This window comes from Ixodes scapularis, unplaced genomic scaffold (genome assembly GCF_016920785.2).
Source record: "Ixodes scapularis isolate PalLabHiFi unplaced genomic scaffold, ASM1692078v2 PGA_scaffold11__112_contigs__length_91849675, whole genome shotgun sequence".
NCBI classification, from domain to species: Eukaryota; Metazoa; Arthropoda; class Arachnida; order Ixodida; family Ixodidae; genus Ixodes; species Ixodes scapularis.
This window is the reverse complement of record NW_024609837.1, coordinates 23,806,573-23,824,208: the sequence shown is the minus strand read 5'-3', so window position 1 is coordinate 23,824,208 and position 17,636 is coordinate 23,806,573. Positions and strand designations below refer to the sequence as shown.

The window sequence follows — 17,636 nt, the reverse complement described above, 5'->3', positions numbered from 1 at the left end:
GCAACCCAAACTAAAACAAAAATAAGAGTAATACAGATTTAAGCAGGCCCAAAGGCTGTCCACTAGCAGGGTGTTGCACACTCTACATTGGGTGAGCAGGGCCCGCGCTCCGCTCTAAGCATAATTTATTGCCCATTTTTCTGCCACTGAGTCCTCAAGTCTTTGCTCAGGGCACTTGATGCCGTTTCCGGGTCATTTTCCCTAAGGTCGATTTTTGACAATATCCCTGACAATTCCCTAATTTTTTCTGGTGATTAAAATTTCCCTGACAATTCCCGCTTGCTAGACAACTGACTAGTCACGATCCAAATAGATAGTGAATGAAACGATAAAAGTACTGATGCAGAAGTGCTTCATGCAGGCTTTTGGCTAGCTGAAAAATATAATTGGACTTCTCACAAAAGTAGGCTGGTTAATTCAAGTTAAAACACCCACTCACAAAGCAACATATTTTCTTTTAACAATACACTGTAATATTACATGCAAGGAAAGTACAACAGTTGCAATGCTTTTCCTATATCAGGCTCTCAGACAAATTAAAAGCTCTTTTTGCAAAGCTAAACAAAACAGTACTTGCTTAATCCTTATTAATGTATGGCAAATATGAAAAGAAATTACGGCTCTATCTCTAAAAACATGTGGAGTGTATTGCTTTGTATAAACCCACCCTTTTCAAGCTCCTTGGCTGTTGTCAGGTTCTGTGCTCCACATGCAACATTTGCTCTTTCTTTGGGCCTTAGGAAGGAACGCTGGAGTTCATCTCTACAGTCACCAGGATTTATCATGTACGAAATCACCTTTGATTGGTCTTTGGGGTGAATAACACCAATCGTGAAAACCTTACTAAAAGGCCACTCCAGCTGCAGATCCTGTTTCCCGGAGCATATCTTCATGTAGCACCCAACGCGGTCCTGACCCTCCTCTAGGTCAAGTTCAAAAAGTTGGGAGACACTATAATCATAAATGGTCCATGTGGGACTATCCAGTTGTAACCCTCCCTCAAGTGCTTTCTTCTTAAGGTCTGCCCACCCCTCAATGTACCAGTGGACCCTTGTAGGCTTAGAACAGCACAGCAAACGGAGCTTCTTGCTCACATGGCCTTTGTAGTCGGTCATTGCTGCCTGGAGAAGTTGCAGTTCTTCGGCGAAACCGGTGGTGCAGACCGTGTTAAGGCTGTTGAGCTGTTCAGCAAGCTTGGAAGCCTCAGCCTCCAATTGGCCCTTGCATCTTGCACCCTCCGCCCTGACGTCTTCGCTGCACCGGTTCAGGCTGGTCTGCAGCGACATGAGGTCCTCAGAGATCTTCCCCGTGGCTCTCTTCATCTCAAGACAAGCACTGCCGACGTCCTTGAGGTCTTCTGTGGCAAGATCGTCTGGAGGCTCACACTTTGCTTCGCGAATGCTGCATCCACTCTTAAAGTGCTCCATAATGTCGCACTGCAACACTGAAGAGCGGCACAGGCAGCAAGGCACGACGCTGAAGCCGCACTCCTTGTAGTGGTCCAAGAGGCTGGCTGCAGTGCCGATGAAGCTGCAGCCTTTAGGAGCGTTCCAGCAGGCGACCTGGGAGACGGAAACATACACAAACTATGTCGAAAAAGAATGTGCCATCAGGGACCCCAGAACCGGGGGCGGCAACGAGGGCTTCAGCACCCGCTGACATTTTCCAGGGGTGCTGGACAGTATGCTAAGGCCCCCTGCGTTTGGCTCAACACGTACTAAACAATGCCTGCACCCCTGCCCCTCCCCCCTCCCCTTAAGTTCCCGTTATTGCTTAGCTCCCCGTGGCTCTGTTTTTGTTACGGCTGGTTATTCACCAAATGACGGCTAGACCTTCGTCATCGAATTCCAGAAAAAATTGATGAAGTAAAGCAAAGTGTCAGTAAACCGCAAACAACGCAACACCTAAAAAAAAAAAAAAAATGTAGGGAAAAAAAAGGAAAGTTGGCATTTGTGATGTTTTTTAGCAGTCGGGGAGACCTCTCCTTTTTCCCTCCTCGGTCATTTTTCTGAGGCCTTCCCATATGGCTCTCGCGGGTTGGCCAAGTGAGGGAATGCGCAGGACACTGTTTTTGTCCACCAGCCAGCCTGCTTCTTCATTGTGCTTCTATTTTGAGCAGTGACGTTTCCCAAAAACTTCTTCTAGCTTTTTTTTGTTTTGTTTTTTGTCTTGCGGCTGCAGTGTTTTGTTTTGTTTTATAGTTGTGGTTTTGGCGGTCTGAGTAATCACGAGGGTCGTGTAATGGCTTCCGTGGAAAGAGCCGAAGCATGAGGTGGGGCGATGGTCTGCGCGAGACGAAAGTCCTTCTTGAACGAGGCACTGCCTACGGATGTAGCAAGCTGAGGGAATTAAGTATCCCAACTCCGAAGGAAAGAGGAAGCCTTAGCAGGCGACAGAGTTTGTGCTTCAGCACTACGGTCAGTGTTGAAGCACCGCTATCACGGTAGCCGTCAAAGACATAAAAAAATTGTGGCATTCTCGCCTGTATTTTCTTGTTTGGTTTTGGAATCCCCATTTGGTTCCTGGCGAGCCAGCCTGCTATGTTCAGGCGGGCACCCTGTTATACACCCGGATGCTTTTCTAGTCCTGGGCAGTAACTAGTTTCTAGTAACCTGTTACCGGGAACTAGTTGCTTCTTTCAGTAACTTGTAAATGCAACTCGTTACTCCTTAGTGAAAATAACTTGTAACTGTAAAAGGGTTATTAGTTTTCGAAAGTAACTACAAAGAGTAATGTCGTTACAGTTACTTCTCAGATTTATGCGCAGAAATATTGAAAACACGACTGCCAAATCATCTCGTAATTCACGAGGGAGTCTGAAGTCCTGATACGGGAAGGGCACAGCAAAAACTACTGAATTTTGGGGTAACCCTGCTTCGCCAAGCTGGTTTCGCCAACTGGGATGATGGGAACATTAGTGTACGTACTCGGCACGAGGATCTAACAATGCGCGGCATCTCTAAAGTGTTTTCTTTTTTTTCTTGCCCAGCGGAGGAAGCAAATGCTTTTCGCGGAGGACAGTTCTTGGTGGTTGTCGCTTCGAATGCCCGTTGGCTTACGGAACAACCGATTTTCTGAACCTCGACTTTTGCCGCCAAGCATACGGCTCCTTCCCCTCTAATTTGAATCGTCCAACTCCCAGATGCACTCTTGTGCGGTCTCGACTTTAGGCCCCATTTGCTCTCCCCTCCCATCTTTTTGCAACCCAATTATTGGCCTTGCCTTCCGTCGCCCACTCGTACCTTTTCGGGTCCCGTCACTTGAGAAAGAGTATTCGCTCGAACCGTCTGTGTCATTCTGCTAGTTTGTGTGTTTTCTTGTAATTGAGAGACCGCCCTTGACCGAGACCGGCAGTTGTCATCACTTAATTTGTAGGTATTCACGTCGTGGGCTTTCCGGTTGGTCTCGACTCTATCCTAGTTGCAATGGAAAGCAAACATGTCCAATCTGGTTAGGAAGTGGCGGAGAAAAGACAGCGAAACCCGTCTGAAATTCTACACGCATGTGGCCGTTTGTACCTTGATCAGTGCTTCTTTTGCACCGCTTCCCCGTTCAGCGGGTTTAACGAAGACATGTTGCCGCTACATTGCTCTCCAAGTGCTCAAGAGAAGCTTCGTGTTTCATGAAAGATTGCGCGCATGCTGTAGAAAACGATTCGATTGACGAATGGATTGGCGTGGCACATCTACAGAGCTGATTGCAAGGCATGACTTATATTATTATTGACTTGAGATATGTACGATGTTTATTGCTTCTGCCCAGTTTCGTCTCACCAAAGAAATCCGAAATTAGAATTGACCGAATGTATAAACTCACACCATGATTGCATATACCCGAGACCTAGACGCGTACTGTTGTATTCGTGTATACCTTATGGTGGTCGCGCTTAATTTTAAAGTTCTTTATTTATCCTCAGCAAGTATCTGCTAAATGCTTTATCATACAGTGGATTTTCCCGTTCAGGGAGAAATTCAAGGTAAAAGTTGAATTAGGAAGCATCAAACATGTTAATATTGGATATTAGAAAAATCTTAGTTTCTCAAAAAAACTGATTCACAACCATGAACAACACAATGTCTTACGAAAAATATATGTTAAATAAGATGCACATTAAGGAAAATTCCTTTGAAATTTTTTCTTTTAATAATTTTTTGTAATATAACGACAAAGTAGCGCGTTACTTTAGCAAAGTAAATTTACTGTAACAAGTTACTCTTTAAATTTTGTAACTAACTGTCGCAGGGTTACTTTTTTTCCCTGTGTAACTGTAGCACCATTATATTTTAGGTCACTTTTACCCTCTCTTGAAATACGACCATAAAAACGGGAAACATGCTGAAATAAAAAAGGGCATTGCCAGTGAAGGTTTACACCCGAAGGACGACCGCGTCCACCGGAGGTAAACGTTTTTGAAACTTACAAGAATGCATTGTTATAACTTTTGACAGGAATGAAGCTGTGCTGAGAAATTTCACAGGAATGCGTCCACGATTGAAATACACCTTTGTTGAAATCGTCAGCATTTTACATCGACACCGTAGATCGATGTCGCCGTATTGGCGATGTGCGCGACCGAAAGCGTCGCTGTGGTCGGCCTTCCACGATTGGCCCAAAAGCTGACTATGACGTCAAAAAGGGTATACTAGGGTACCTCAATGTCCTTCTGTTTAGGGTGATGCCACCCTTTGTAGTACCCGATGCCGACAGCACGCGCTCACGGGGAAAATACAAAGAAATCGACGAAAACAAAATGTCGCCATAACAGTCAGCGCCAGAAATGCGTGCAGGGACATGCTCTTTCACACACTTCTGAACAAAAAATAAAAATAAACGTGTGGGACAAAATGGCGAGATGTCTCCACCCTAAGCAGAGCGCACATGAAGGCACCCTAGGGTATACCATAGACGGAAATAAGAGGAATGAAAGAGCTTTAATTTTGACGGAGTTGGCAGTGTCGCTTTGAGAGCGCAATGATTTCAGGCTTCCACCATGCTATTTACAAGCACCATCGAACTTGTTGTTCGCAAAGTAATGACGTCACAAGGGGGAACCATAGGAGGGCGCCACCAAAACATCTCGCCGCTAATAGCTACTACAATAGGGTCAGATTGTGGTAACATCTTATTGCTTCGTGACGGGAATTTCGGATGAACATATAGACACACGGTATAGAGAGTGGTAATAAACCTTTTAAACAAAAAAATCTTGGTAAATTTTTTTTTTTTTTTTCCAATTTTAATTTTTTTATTTTTCCCCCCCCCTCCCCCCCCCCCCCCCCCCCCTTCCACCTTTTATTTCGACCGCTAGCCCCCCCACTTAAAATACTCTTCCGGGGTCGCTGTGTGCCATGATTCGATCACACTATGTATATGCCAAAAATGTGGTAGTTTCGTTCGGTTTCAAAATTGAAGACGAAAAACAGTAGAATGTTGTGCAAATGCTGTTGACATCAGATGTGTAAGCGATAAACGGGCCTACTTCTGATGTTGCCATCGTTGTTGTGTACTGTTGCTCTCTGCTCACTTATGACGCGGGCACAGTCTGTTACGTGAAGTAGGTAGTTCCGGTCACATCGAGAGCCGGGAATGAAGATGGGGCATTTCAAGTAAAAGCAGTCGCAAAGAGGTTATGGCAACTCACCGTACGGTTCAGGAGATACTTGAGAGAGACGTTTAGCTGTTCAACATCATCTTCGCAGAATGGTTTCTGGTCGACAGGACAAGCGCTTCCTCGTTCGACGCACTGGGCATGGCACTTTGTGCACAGAGTGTGTACGCAGGGAAGCCTGACTGCTTTCTTGTACGCGACACCGCACAAGACACAGGCTCTCTCTGCAATGATGGGCTCTTGGAACAGCATGGGCCTCCAGTCGAGGACTTCGGAGAACTCGGCAACCCTGAAGGATGCCATTTCCAGTTGGGCACTGTTGTCCATTCCGTCGATGGCAGGCATAGAATGCTGTGAAATTAAAAACATCAGATCAGATGACCATAGAATATTGTTAAATAAATTTAGTTGAGTGCATTGCAAAATTATGTTCTAGATGATATCCATTGTGCATGCCTCTTGTTTAGGAGACCAATGTGGAACCTAAAAGCTGATATCACTCGTTTTTGTACAAATGTCACCTCGTTTGTGATATTTTTTGTTTGAATCTTGCCATGCGTAGCCCCTTTTTGTTCAAGAGCTTTTGGGGACAACTGAAATGAAAATCTTCTTAAAGGGACACTGATGGAGTGTTTATGCTTGCCAAGGTTTTTATTCACTCATGACAGATGAGGGCCTAACTACCCAAAACACAATTTGCGGCTCGAAATTTGTTTTCTTTCCGCCCGAAAACTCCTCGAATCGATTCGAACCACGCGTCCGCCCGTCGTAACCGTTGTGGTCGTGATTGTGGCGGCCGGGGACCCCCGTGGACCATTCTGGGTGTCTTGTTCTCGCGGAAGACACCGCAAGGCGAGTTCGAGATCCCGTGCCCCAGCTTTTGCTTTGCATCTTTCTTCCTTTCTTTTTTAACCGCGTTTTTAGCTGCGTTAGATGATAGGCGAAGAAGTAGTACTTCGTCTTCTAACGGTTTCGCCTTCCCCTCCCTCTCGGCCAATGTACCTACTCCTATTTTTCTGACGTGGCCGACCCCTGCCCGTTTAGTGCCGTCTTTCGCGTCTATTACTGGAAGGGTGTCCGCCCGAAACGTCGTGTATACCTCCTTGTCCGTGTATTTTTTCGAGAAGCACAACCTTATTACTTGCGATTATGTGCCTGACGGTCCCCGTGCTCGAAACTTTTATGTTGCGAGGTCTTCGCTTCGGGGACGCCACCTTGCCTGATAGACACTGCGCCTTGTACTTCGCGACAGTGCGGGCGCACACTCCGGTGTCGTTACTGACCGGCTCCAGGACTTCACGACCGACTTCTCCGGGAAACATGTTCTTGTACTCGCGTACACGTGGGCGATTACCTGTTTGCGCTTTTTCGAGGTCTTCACACAAAGAATCTTCGAAAATATCCGAGCAGGAGAGGTACTTGAGCAACTTGAGCTTGCCGCGTCAGACGCCATCTTCTCAAAACCAGCCAGTGCCACAACCCGAAAACCCGCAGCGGCTGTCGCACGGACGAAAACAAAAACAATTTAAAGTATTTTACATTATCTTATGAAAAAATAATATCTTATTATGAAAAAAAAATATGTGCTCCGTCGAAATTATAACGCCACTATCAGTTACTAGCTCCGATGAGGCACATTTTTTCGTCTTTTCTTTTTTTTTTTTTTTTGCAGGGGACGCACCACCCGCACCACTGATCTTGGGACGCACAGAATAGAGTGCAACTGCAATCCAGTTCGATCCAATCCAATCGGAGCGGAACGCATTTTTACGCAATGGCGCGGGCTTTGTGAAGCAGTTCTGCTCGGAGTATTTTTCCAATAAGGACAGGCTTCGCCATAACAACGTCGCAGGTTTGTATACAGTCATAGCATACTTTGCTGCAAGCTCAACGCGCGCGGATGTGCAACCGAACTCGGCGTGCGTGTCTACACACGCACGCGCGCGCGCAAACATTTTGAATTGAGTAAAGCTATACGCACTCCGGAGTGCGCTTCGGACGGAAATGGCTATACGCACTCCGCTTGGCTCCTTGCATATGACGTCATTTCCGATACCCTCCAGAGAAGAGGGGGAGAAGGAGCTCCCCTCTTATCAGGACCCTCCTTTGTGCCTTCCGGATTTGCACAGGCGTCGCTATTCTCCTCCCAGAAGATTATAGAAGATTAACCCGTCACTCAAAATTCTTACAAAAGCAGCTTCCCTCTCCTCCTTTTACTTGGTGTGCAAATGTGGCCGAGTGGGCTAACGCGTCTCAGCTCGGAGCGTGGAGCGAAAGCTTGCGCTGGGAACCTCCTGGGTTCGATCAAGTTCGATCCCCGCCGCCCCCGCCCGTTTCGATCTGGATGAGTTTCGTACCGGCACGCGTTCGTGTGATCACTACTGCGTGATGCACGTTAAAAAAATCCCAGGTTAGCGGTTGTACCGCACTGGCTAAATTTCTCATCTACAGCTAAGAGACCGATTACCCGTTGAGGCGCATCTCCATCAAGGCTGTATAAACATAAAGAGCAAGCCAATTTTTTTTTTTTTTTTTGTTTTATTTCCTAAGCGGTGCCACGGCATAGGGGTTAGGGTGTCCGCTTCATACGCAAGTGGACGCGGGTTCAATCCGCGGTGGGCCTACTTTCTTTTTTTTTTTTTTTTTTTTCTCAAACATTTTGTTTTGTCGAGGCATTTGGCGATATTTACGACATTTCCTTTTTTGCAATGAACAGTAAAAAAAAAAAAAAAAAGAAAGCCGTTTACAACTCCCTGTAACACCGAATTAGAGCGCAGCTCTTGAGGAGGAGGAGGGAAGGGTACTGGGGGGTGAAGTGACCTGGGGGGGGGGGGTCACGTGACCTTGGGAAGTCACGTGACCATGCCGATGATGTCATCAGTGACGTCACTGATGACGTCATCAGTGACGATGACGATGCGGACTCCGATGACGTCATCTGTGATGATGACGATGCGGATGCCCCCCGAAGTCACGTGACACCCCCAGGTCACGTGACCCCCGCCGAGGTCACGTGACCTCCCCGATGACGTCATCGTCACTGATGACGTCACCGGCATCCGCATCGTCATCATCACTGATGACGTCATCAGTGACGTCACTGATGACGTCACCGGCATCCGCATCGTCATCATCACTGATGACGTCATCAGTGACGTCACTGATGACGTCATCAGTGATGATGACGATGCGGATGCCGGTGACGTCATCGGGGAGGTCACGTGACCCTGGGGGTGGTCACGTGACCTGGGGGTGTCACGTGACTTCGGGGGGGGGGGGGGTCACGTGACCTCGGGGGGGTCACGTGACTTTGGGTGTCACGTGACCTTGGGGGCCACGTGACCTTGGGATGACCTTGGTTACGCCGACGCCGACGGCGACGCCGCTCAAGCCGGGAACGGGCCCCTAAGAGCTGCGCTCTAAAAAAAAATCGAATGTTGTCAAGAAACTTCGTAGAACTAAATGGTATCGGACTCCCTTTCCGGAGGTGCGATCGGGGACAGCGGGGCTTGGATTGCCGGCTGGACGCCGCGAAGCGGCGTGTACTGGTTACGCTTTGTAATTAGCAGCCGATACTGTCGCCGCGAAGCGGCGTGAACGCAGGCGGGGGGCTGTGTTAACGAGCGCTCCAGTGATTCACGCGCCGTTCGAAAAGGGTGGCCCAAGCGGCATGATCTCTCGGAGGAGTGCGTATAGCCATTTCCGCGCGAAGCGCACTCCGGAGTGCGTATAGCTTTACTCTTTTGAATTTGTTACCGCACGCAACACAATTAATCTTAGGAACCTAAAGCTTTGAAGAGCCATTGATGTAGATGGGAAAGTGTAGAAGGGGGCTATCAGTCGTTCGCAGCAGCCGTCTGCCATCAGAAAATTATCCACAAACCACACGACTAATAAACTAACACCAGACGCTAGCCCCTCCACTCATGTAAACGCCGCTTTGAAATGAGGCTGTGATTTCAGTCAGGAAGAAGACTTCCTGATGTACTGGACACCCACACCCACAGTACTTTGGAGAGTGCCTGCTTTCTGGCATTAGCAGTACGGAGCATTTCGAGCAGCCACTGTTTTCGTATCAACGCTAACATAACTTGATGTGCAAAAGCTCCTGGGAGGCTGGTCTTCCGGAGAGCGCCAAGCAACTGTTTGATCTGTATGTGCTATTTGTTATAGTTTCATGAGTTTGTGTCATTGCTTTGTGGTTTTGACATCTTGCTTACATGATCGCACACATGTCCCCCACAGGTCTTCTGAAGAAGGAACCTGCATGATTTACATATTTCTTTGCATGCCACGGAGGAATTGGCAGGCGGCGACCTTACCCCTGTGGAGATGGAGTCTTTCAGAGTAGCCGGGTTCTCCGACGCCCTAGACTGGAGGCCCACGCTGTTCAAAGAGCCCATCATCGCGCAGAAAACATGCGCCGTCTGCGGGGTTTTATACAGGAAATCGGTCAGGCTGCCCTGCATCCACACACTTTGCACGAAGTGCCATGCCCAGTGTGTCGACGAAGGGAGTGTGTGTCCCGTCGACAAGAAACCCTTCTGCGAAGATGATGTTGAGCAGCTGGAGGTCCCTCTCAAGTACATCCTGAACCGTACTGTGAGTACTTAACCTCCCTCCCCTTCACGGTTACTAGTTAAAGGGATGCTGAACCGAAATTTTGGGTGGAAATTCTTGGTCACGATGGCATACATAGCATGTCCTTTACTTCTAAATGACGTTATTCTGAGCGAGAAGGCGTATAAAATTGAATAAACACGAAAAATACAATTTTACGCGACCCCTGGTGAGCGTTGTGGAAAGCTCGCTTCGTGACGTGCGCATTCTCATTCGCCTCAAAAGACGGACGGAGCCAAGCCAAGCCAGACGCTAAGCCGGGTGGCGTTTGTTATTGTTAGTACCAGCCACTTTGAGAACAGCCGCCGAGCGAAGAATCAAGGCGAGCACCAACGAACGAGGAGAATGCGCAGAGGCACCAGGGGCGCTGCGGGCGCCGAGAATGCGCATGTCAGTTCCGCTACGCCTGCTCTCAGAAGGACTCGCTCGCGCCAACGGCTTCCGGCCGAGGATTAATAATTCGGGCCCCATCCGTCTGATTGAATATCGTTTTTAGGTACAGTACCATCCCGTGAAGCCCGCTCGGGCAATAATTATGAGATTCCAAATATCGGTTCAGCATCCCTTTAAAGGGCAACTCCGGCCAAAACTCCAAAGGAAATAAATTACTGGTGTCGCTTTAGCGACACAAAGTACGACCCAAGCCAAAATATTACATAAAGGGGACGCCGCATTGCCAACTAATACCTGCAGGGTGATGCAAGGAAAGGTCGCGACACCAACTGCTGCCAAGGAACGAGCGTACGACGCTGAGAGCCGGCGTCCTTAGCAGACAAGAAACTGCAGTTTCTTGTTACCGCGCCTGTTTTTGTTTCTGCGACTGTCGCTGCCTGCAGAACGCGCGCCGCTTTTGAGTCAAAAAGATTGTCTGCTAAAGACACTGGCTCTCGGCGCCGTGTGCTCGTTCGTTGCCGCTGTTCGTTGCACCATCTCTTGTCTCCTGTGCAAAACGGCGCCGGGCTGGTGATTGGCGTATTTAGCCATTGCTTTTATCTGTAGCACTTGTAGCATCGGTATAGCCTTTTGTTTATTGGCTTGTGAGGAGGACTCCAAGGCTCGTTTTAGCAAGCAACTCGGTGCGCGCATCGTGGTGTCAGGACTGACCCAGCTGCAGTCATGGGCACGTTACTGCTAAAATGTAACAGTGTTACAGTTACTCAGGCAAAAAAGTAACCCTGTTTCAGTTACATTATTTAAAGAGTAACTTGTTACAGTTAGTTACTTTGCAAAAGTAACCTCGTTACTTCGTCGTTACTTTACACAGAAACATAAGAAAACAATCAAAAAGAACATTCCTGTATATCCATTTTGTTCTTAGCCCGAGACTGAGGCAGAAAAAAGAGGAAAGTTTCAAAGTAGAAGAAAAATAAACAGTCGACTGTTCATTTTTCTTCTACTTTGAAGCTTTCCTCTTTTCCTGCCTCACTCTCGGGCCATGAACAAAATGGTTAACATCCACCAGCTCGCCTGCGCACTCACTACTTTATCATTCATGTATATGCCTTTAAATTAGCATAGATTTCTTATTAGACATTGTGTCGTTCATGGTAGTGAATCTGATTATTTTGAGAAACTAAGATTTTCTTAATAATCAATATTAACATGTTTTGTTCTTCCTTTTTCAATTTTTACCATGAATAGCTCCTTGAACAAGGTCATAATCTAAGGCAGTATCCAAGCCAATCCGCAATATGATAAAAGATTTAAATTCTCGTCTTTGGGAAATTATAGGCAACTTTAGTTTTTCAATTTTTTAACATAGCAGATACCTGGTCCATGAAAAACATAAAAAAATGTGCGACGTCCATAAGGTATACACGAACACAACAACTGGTGTCCAGATCTCGTATATATACAACCATGGTGCCAGTCTACAATCGACCAATTCAAATTTCTTTGATGAGGCAAAATCGGACGGAAGCAATAAGAGTTGTGCAAATGTGAAGTCAATAATAATATAAGTTATACCTTGCAATCAGCTTTGTAGATGTTTTCTTATGCCACTCCAATCCACTCGTCGGTCGAATCATTTTCTATTGCACGCGCACAATCTTTCATGAAACACTTGAAGAGCAATGTTGAAGCAACATTCCTCTGACAAAATAAGTGCTGATCAAGGTACAAACGACCATTGCTTGTAGAATTCCAAACAGCTGTTGCAATCTTTTCTCCACCACTTCCTAACCAGATCGAACACACTTGTGTTCCTCCACCTCATCACCCAAAATAGAAGAAACCACCCGGAAAGCCCACGACGTGAATATCGAAAAATCAAGTGATGCCAACTGCCTCTGGTCCCGGCTAAGGGCGGTCTTTCAATTTCAAGAAAACGCACAAACGAGCAGAACAACAGACGTTTCGAGCGAATACTTTTTCTCAAGTGATGGGACCTGAAGCGGGACAGGTGGGTGACGGGAGGCAAGGCTGGTAATTGGGTTGTAAGAGAAAAAGGAAGGGAGAGAAAATGGGCCTGAAGTAGACACCCAGCCAGAGTGCATTTGGAATTTGGACAATTCAAATGAGAGGGGAAAAAAACATGCTTGGCGGGAAGAAGACGAAATTCGGAGAATTGGTTTGTGCCGTAATCCTGCGGGCGTTTAGGGCGACATTCGCCAAAAGCTGTCCTCTCCAAAAAGAACTTGCTCCCTCCATCGGACGAAGAAAAGAAAAACGCTCTATAGATGCCTTGCTTTGTTACACCTGCATGCGCTGTGGGCGATGTACCATATACGGCTGGTGCGGACACTAATGTCCCCATCCTTCCAATTGGCGGTACCAAGCCGCCTCGGTGGCTCCGAGGCGAGAGCGCTGGCCTACGGATCCCCATGTGGCGGGTTCGAATTTTGGCCGACGTGCCCGCAATCTGACGAAGGCTTATTGCGGAGGAGGCGCCGTGTAACCGAGCTTTCGGTTGCATGTCAAAAGATCCCCAGGTGGTCCAAATTAATCCCCAGTCCTCTGCTGGGGCATGCCAGATGCCCGTCGTTGGTATGGCACGTAAAACCCCCAAATTTTGTTTGTTTAGTTAATGGTACCAGCTTGGCCAAGCAGGGTCATCCAAAATTTAGTTTCTTCTTCTTTTTTCCCCTCCTGCCCCAGACATTTCTGCAGCAGTTTTTGCTGTGCCCTTTCCGTAGCAGGACTTGGGACTCTCACGAGTTGCGAGACGATTTGGTGGTCGTGTTTGCAACATGTTTCCAGATCAATCTGAGAAGTAACTGTAACGAAGTTACTTTTTACAGTTACTTCCAAAAATAGTAACTCTGTTACAGTTAGAAGTCCTTTTCACTAATCGGTATAGAGTTACAAGTTACTGAAGAAAGTAACTAGTTACCGGTAACATGTTACTAGTAACTACTGGCCAAGAACGGCTAGCACAACAGAGGTAGTTGCCGCTTGGACCACATACTTGTTGCGCCAGAACAAGGCAGGGACGAGAACAACCGTGACGTCACGTCCGCCTAGCGGCTAATTACTAGTGTTGCTGTCGCCTCAAGCGGCTAGTTTCGGTTTTGTCGACCGCGCCCCAAACAAAACTTTAAGGTGTCTATATTTTTAAAACTACGCACAATACACAGAAAAAAATAACACCTTGTAATTCAGGGACGCTGACTGCGCTAAAAACTGTCGTAATCCCAAAATTGAAACTATGAACCGGAGTTGCCGTGCAACAACTTTTTGACTGTTTTTATTGTTTTTTTTTTAATTTGCACCGAACATAGTATCTTAATGAAACTTTTCTTTTCTCGAGTTTTGCTTTGTTTTAAAAGTTATAGGCAAAATAAAGTTACAAAAACGAGCAAAGAATAACCTCCTTCGTAAAGTCCTTGGTCGGTTGAGTGGCCGTCAGCTAGAGGAGCTCAGCGAGTGCTCACGGCTGCCGCACTCCGTGTCGACGGCTCAAGAGGGCACCACTAAAGCATGTTCTGGATAGGCTGTATGAAGCGGGCAGCCAGGGCAGCTCGCATTGCATTTGCAGCGCAATTAAACACTACTTCGGTATGACACTTAATTGGCCACAAACGACAACAAACACGGGGTAGATATAAGTTCAGAACAGGAGCCACTTTGCACTGCCATACCGCCAAACGGCCAAACCGCAAGCCAAACCTGCTTGCTAAAGGCCTTCGGAACGGTCGGAACCGGTTCGATCCTCGAGCCCGTATACGACTGCAGCGCCGCCGCGTACATCCGCGACCTTTCTACGCTCGCCGCTAGTCGGTGTCTGATCCCATTACCCCTTTCTAGCATGCGCCGCCTTTACCACCGCTTGGTGACGGGTATGTCGACGGGTCATTTCTTGTTTCCCTACTTTATAAACTGAATTTGTTTCTTTTCTGATCTAAAATACTGAACTAAAACTACCTTCATAAATAATTGAAACAGTTCATGTAGCCACTTTTATTTTCTCTTTCGATTAAGAAGAAGCTTTCAGTGGCTCTGACCAGTAGTAAGGACACATCGCGCGCTTTCGGCACCGCGGGTCGCCCCCGTAGGTGGAGGAGGTTTCCGCATTGTCCGGTTAAAATATGACGCACTGATATTTAGTTATTCTCTCCGTGCCCGCTGGCTTGCCTGAACCAGAGCCGTATATGGGGAGAGTTCGGTCAGTCTATGATCTCGCCGCTGCAACGCTCTCCTCGCGAGTGAGCCAATCAGAACGCGGCATAGAGCGAGAGGCATGAGCGCATGCACGTGACCTCCCGGCTGCTCCCACCTGAGTGGGAAGGGCCGCCATCTTCGATCATTCGCCCGGCGGAATGCGTGGGATCGGCATCTGAATCTCGATTATTGCCTTTTATATCGCTGGCTCTGGCAAGAAAATGACATTCTGTTATTCCTCGGTGGGTTAAAAAGCTAATAAATGAAGATTTTTCGGCGTATGGCCACAAACTTTTATTCAGGCGAAAAAGAAGTCGGCCTGTAGCAGATGACGCGTAGCCTCAGCAGTGCTCTTCTCCGACAGCGTTGCTAAAAAATGGCGGTCGTCTCCTCTCTGCTCCCTTCTTTCTCTCTTGCTCCTTTGGCGCTCTCCTCCCTTTCATTTATTTTTCTCCTCTCCGGCGCCTTCGTCGCCACACCCACTGGCCAAACTCTCCCAATATACGGCTCTGGCCTGAACCGCAAGAGACATGGAAACCGCAAAAAGTTAGGCGCTTAAATATGATTGCAGGGCCCCTTTAAGCTTTCCACTTTTCTTTTCTGCCCGAGTGTATCGTGCACAGAAGCGTTGCATGTATGAGTCTGTACCCAATGAATTACTTTGTGGGTCATCCTTCAAGAGTGGAAAACAGCTGTGAACTAGTGACACAAGAAGTAGTTGGCAAGCACAACGGAGTTTTATTATGTACGAGTGCACTAACAATATTTGCACCGTTTTTCTGCTTCCTTGACTGCCATTGACAAACTTTCCTAAGTTCCTATATTACTAGCATAAACATTCTTTAATCAAAAAACTGTTCACCCAATTCCAATATCTTTTCTTTGAGCCCAGGTTGCCTGCTGGAATGCACCTAAAGGCTGCAGCTTCATTGGTCCTGTAGCCTGCCTCCTGGACCACTACAAGAAATGTGACTTCAACGTCGTGCCTTGCTGCTTGTGTCACGCAACAGTGCTGCAGAGTGACATTTTGGAGCACTTCAAGAATGGTTGCAGCATTCCCCAAGCCACAAGTTTGCCTACCGACAACCCTGCCACACAAGACCTTGGGAATGTTACCAAAGTTTGTCTCAAGACGAACAGAGCTCTCCGGGGACATCATGTCGCTGCAGTCAAGCCTGAACCGGTGCAGTGAAGATGCAAGAGCTGAGGGTACAAACAAGATGCAAGGGCCAATTAGAGGCTGAAGCTTGTAGGCTCACTGAGCAGCTAAATAGCCTTAGTACAGTCTGTGCCACTGAACTCACTGAGGGACTGCAGGTTCTTAGGGAAGCAATGGCCGACTAAAAAAAGCATGTGCGTGAGGAGCTCTGTGTGCAAAGGGACAAGCTGACTGACATCTTGGATGTGGTGCACAAAAGTTTGCCAAGTCCTTCTAAGCATGGGAGAATCCATTGGTACATTGAACACTGGGCAGACCTGAAGAATGAAGCACTTAGAAGTGGCTCGAAGAGCGTGTATAGCCCCAAGAGGACCGTGTATGATTACAGTGTATCCCAATCTGTCCAGCTTATAGTATGGGCAGGAAGGTGGGCCTCGGGTCTTACATGCATTTACACCCCGGGGAACATGACTCGCAGCTGGAGTGGCCCTTCAGCAAGGTGTGCACGGTCTGTGTCATTCACCCGAAGGGCCAGTCAAATGTGGTTTCCTACAAGGTAAATTCTGGTTGGCATATATGTCAGAGAAACATATTCCTCAGGCCAAAGGGAAGAAGGAATGGAGGCTTTGGAGCAGGGTGCCTCTCTGCGGTGGAAGAGCTAAATTTGACGGGTTTATCGAGAATGACACGCTTCATGTGTTCTTGGAAATTGAACCGTAGGCTTCGTCTTCAACCTCGGCAATCGGAAGCTTGATGCTGCTCAACTCTTCCGTTGCAACTTTGCCGAGATATGCAGAAAAACGAGTGGGAAAGCAATACTTCCCTTGCATGTAATGGTATCTTATGTGGTTGTCAATAAACTGAGTTACTTTATAGGAAATACTCTTCCATATTCTAATTTTTGTAATGGAGTGCTTCTGGACATCAGAATATTTTATTTCTAGTTGCACGACTTCATCCTGCTCTGTGCTCTTCGTGCGGTGGGCAGTCATCTAGCATATTGCCCTTTAACTATCCAGTGGTATGAGGAAGCTGCGAAACGTTTTGTATAATTATGTCCTAAATTTGACGGATTGTACTAAACACCACAAACAAACGAAGGCAAGCATGAAATAAACGTTGTACAAGCTTGTTGATGCTGACAAAGACTGGTAAGCACAGAATGTTCGATAAGCCTTCCAGGGAAGAAGAGAAGGATGTCTGAATGGCACCGCCTACCGAAGGTTCGTTTTCATTTCTGACAAACGCTGCGAGATGGCATTGCACGACAGGAAGGAAAGGTAGCGAAACGCGCAACTACGCCTTCACGCGCCGTGCGGATGAGCTCGCTTTTGTGTGGTCCATACCACCAACCCTGCATAGCCTCAGTCGGCAAAGCACTTGGCTCAAGGTGGCGAGTTCAAATTCTGCCGGGGGACTAAAGTTTTTTTATGCGTGCCGCCAAACGTCCCAGAACTCCATGAAAATCGGCTGATAAAACGCGTGTTAAAATCAATTGCTCGGGACTTCTGGGTAATTAATTTATGGCGATGTTGGATCAAGCAGATATATGCACACCCTTTTTCGTTTAACAAAGGACAAATATAAAACTCACCCTAAAACTTTGCGAGAAAGATCTATTTCTCGAGAGTGACCGGTGGACGAGGA

At 47.3% G+C, this 17,636-nt stretch overlaps 2 protein-coding genes across 2 annotated transcripts; one reads left to right on the top strand and one right to left on the bottom strand.

Moving 5' to 3' along the window:
• Positions 1–569: 569 nt before the first annotated feature.
• On the bottom strand, positions 570–7,196 carry LOC115332499. The gene is made up of 3 exons (XM_040216451.2): positions 6,963–7,196; positions 5,642–5,959; positions 570–1,562 (listed from the first exon to the last, which is right to left on the bottom strand). Exons 1-3 carry the CDS (start codon positions 7,059–7,061, stop codon positions 615–617), a joined length of 1,365 nt encoding a protein of 454 aa, XP_040072385.2. The 5' UTR covers positions 7,062–7,196; the 3' UTR covers positions 570–614.
• Positions 7,197–7,254: 58 nt separating this feature from the next.
• LOC115332500 (RING finger protein 151-like) lies at positions 7,255–16,869 on the top strand. Its single transcript, XM_042288845.1, has 3 exons — positions 7,255–7,460; positions 9,854–10,210; positions 15,723–16,869. The coding sequence occupies exons 2-3, from the start codon at positions 9,941–9,943 to the stop codon at positions 16,020–16,022; spliced, it is 570 nt and encodes a 189-aa protein (XP_042144779.1). The 5' UTR covers positions 7,255–7,460; positions 9,854–9,940; the 3' UTR covers positions 16,023–16,869.
• Positions 16,870–17,636: the final 767 nt, after the last annotated feature.

Bases quoted from the DNA above. Each gene is read 5' to 3' on its own strand.
- LOC115332499 (XM_040216451.2), bottom strand. From the start codon at position 7,061: ATGGCGTCTGACGCGGCAAGCTCAAGTTGCTCAAGTACCTCTCCTGCT. The intron at 5,960-6,962 runs GTAATCGCCCAC...TTAATTTCACAG, and splicing joins CCTCGAAAAAGCGCAAACAG to CATTCTATGCCTGCCATCGA. The intron at 1,563-5,641 runs GTGAGTTGCCAT...TCCGTCTCCCAG, and splicing joins AGTATCTCCTGAACCGTACG to GTCGCCTGCTGGAACGCTCC.
- LOC115332500 (XM_042288845.1), top strand. From the start codon at position 9,941: ATGGAGTCTTTCAGAGTAGCCGGGTTCTCCGACGCCCTAGACTGGAGG. The intron at 10,211-15,722 runs GTGAGTACTTAA...CTTTGAGCCCAG, and splicing joins AGTACATCCTGAACCGTACT to GTTGCCTGCTGGAATGCACC.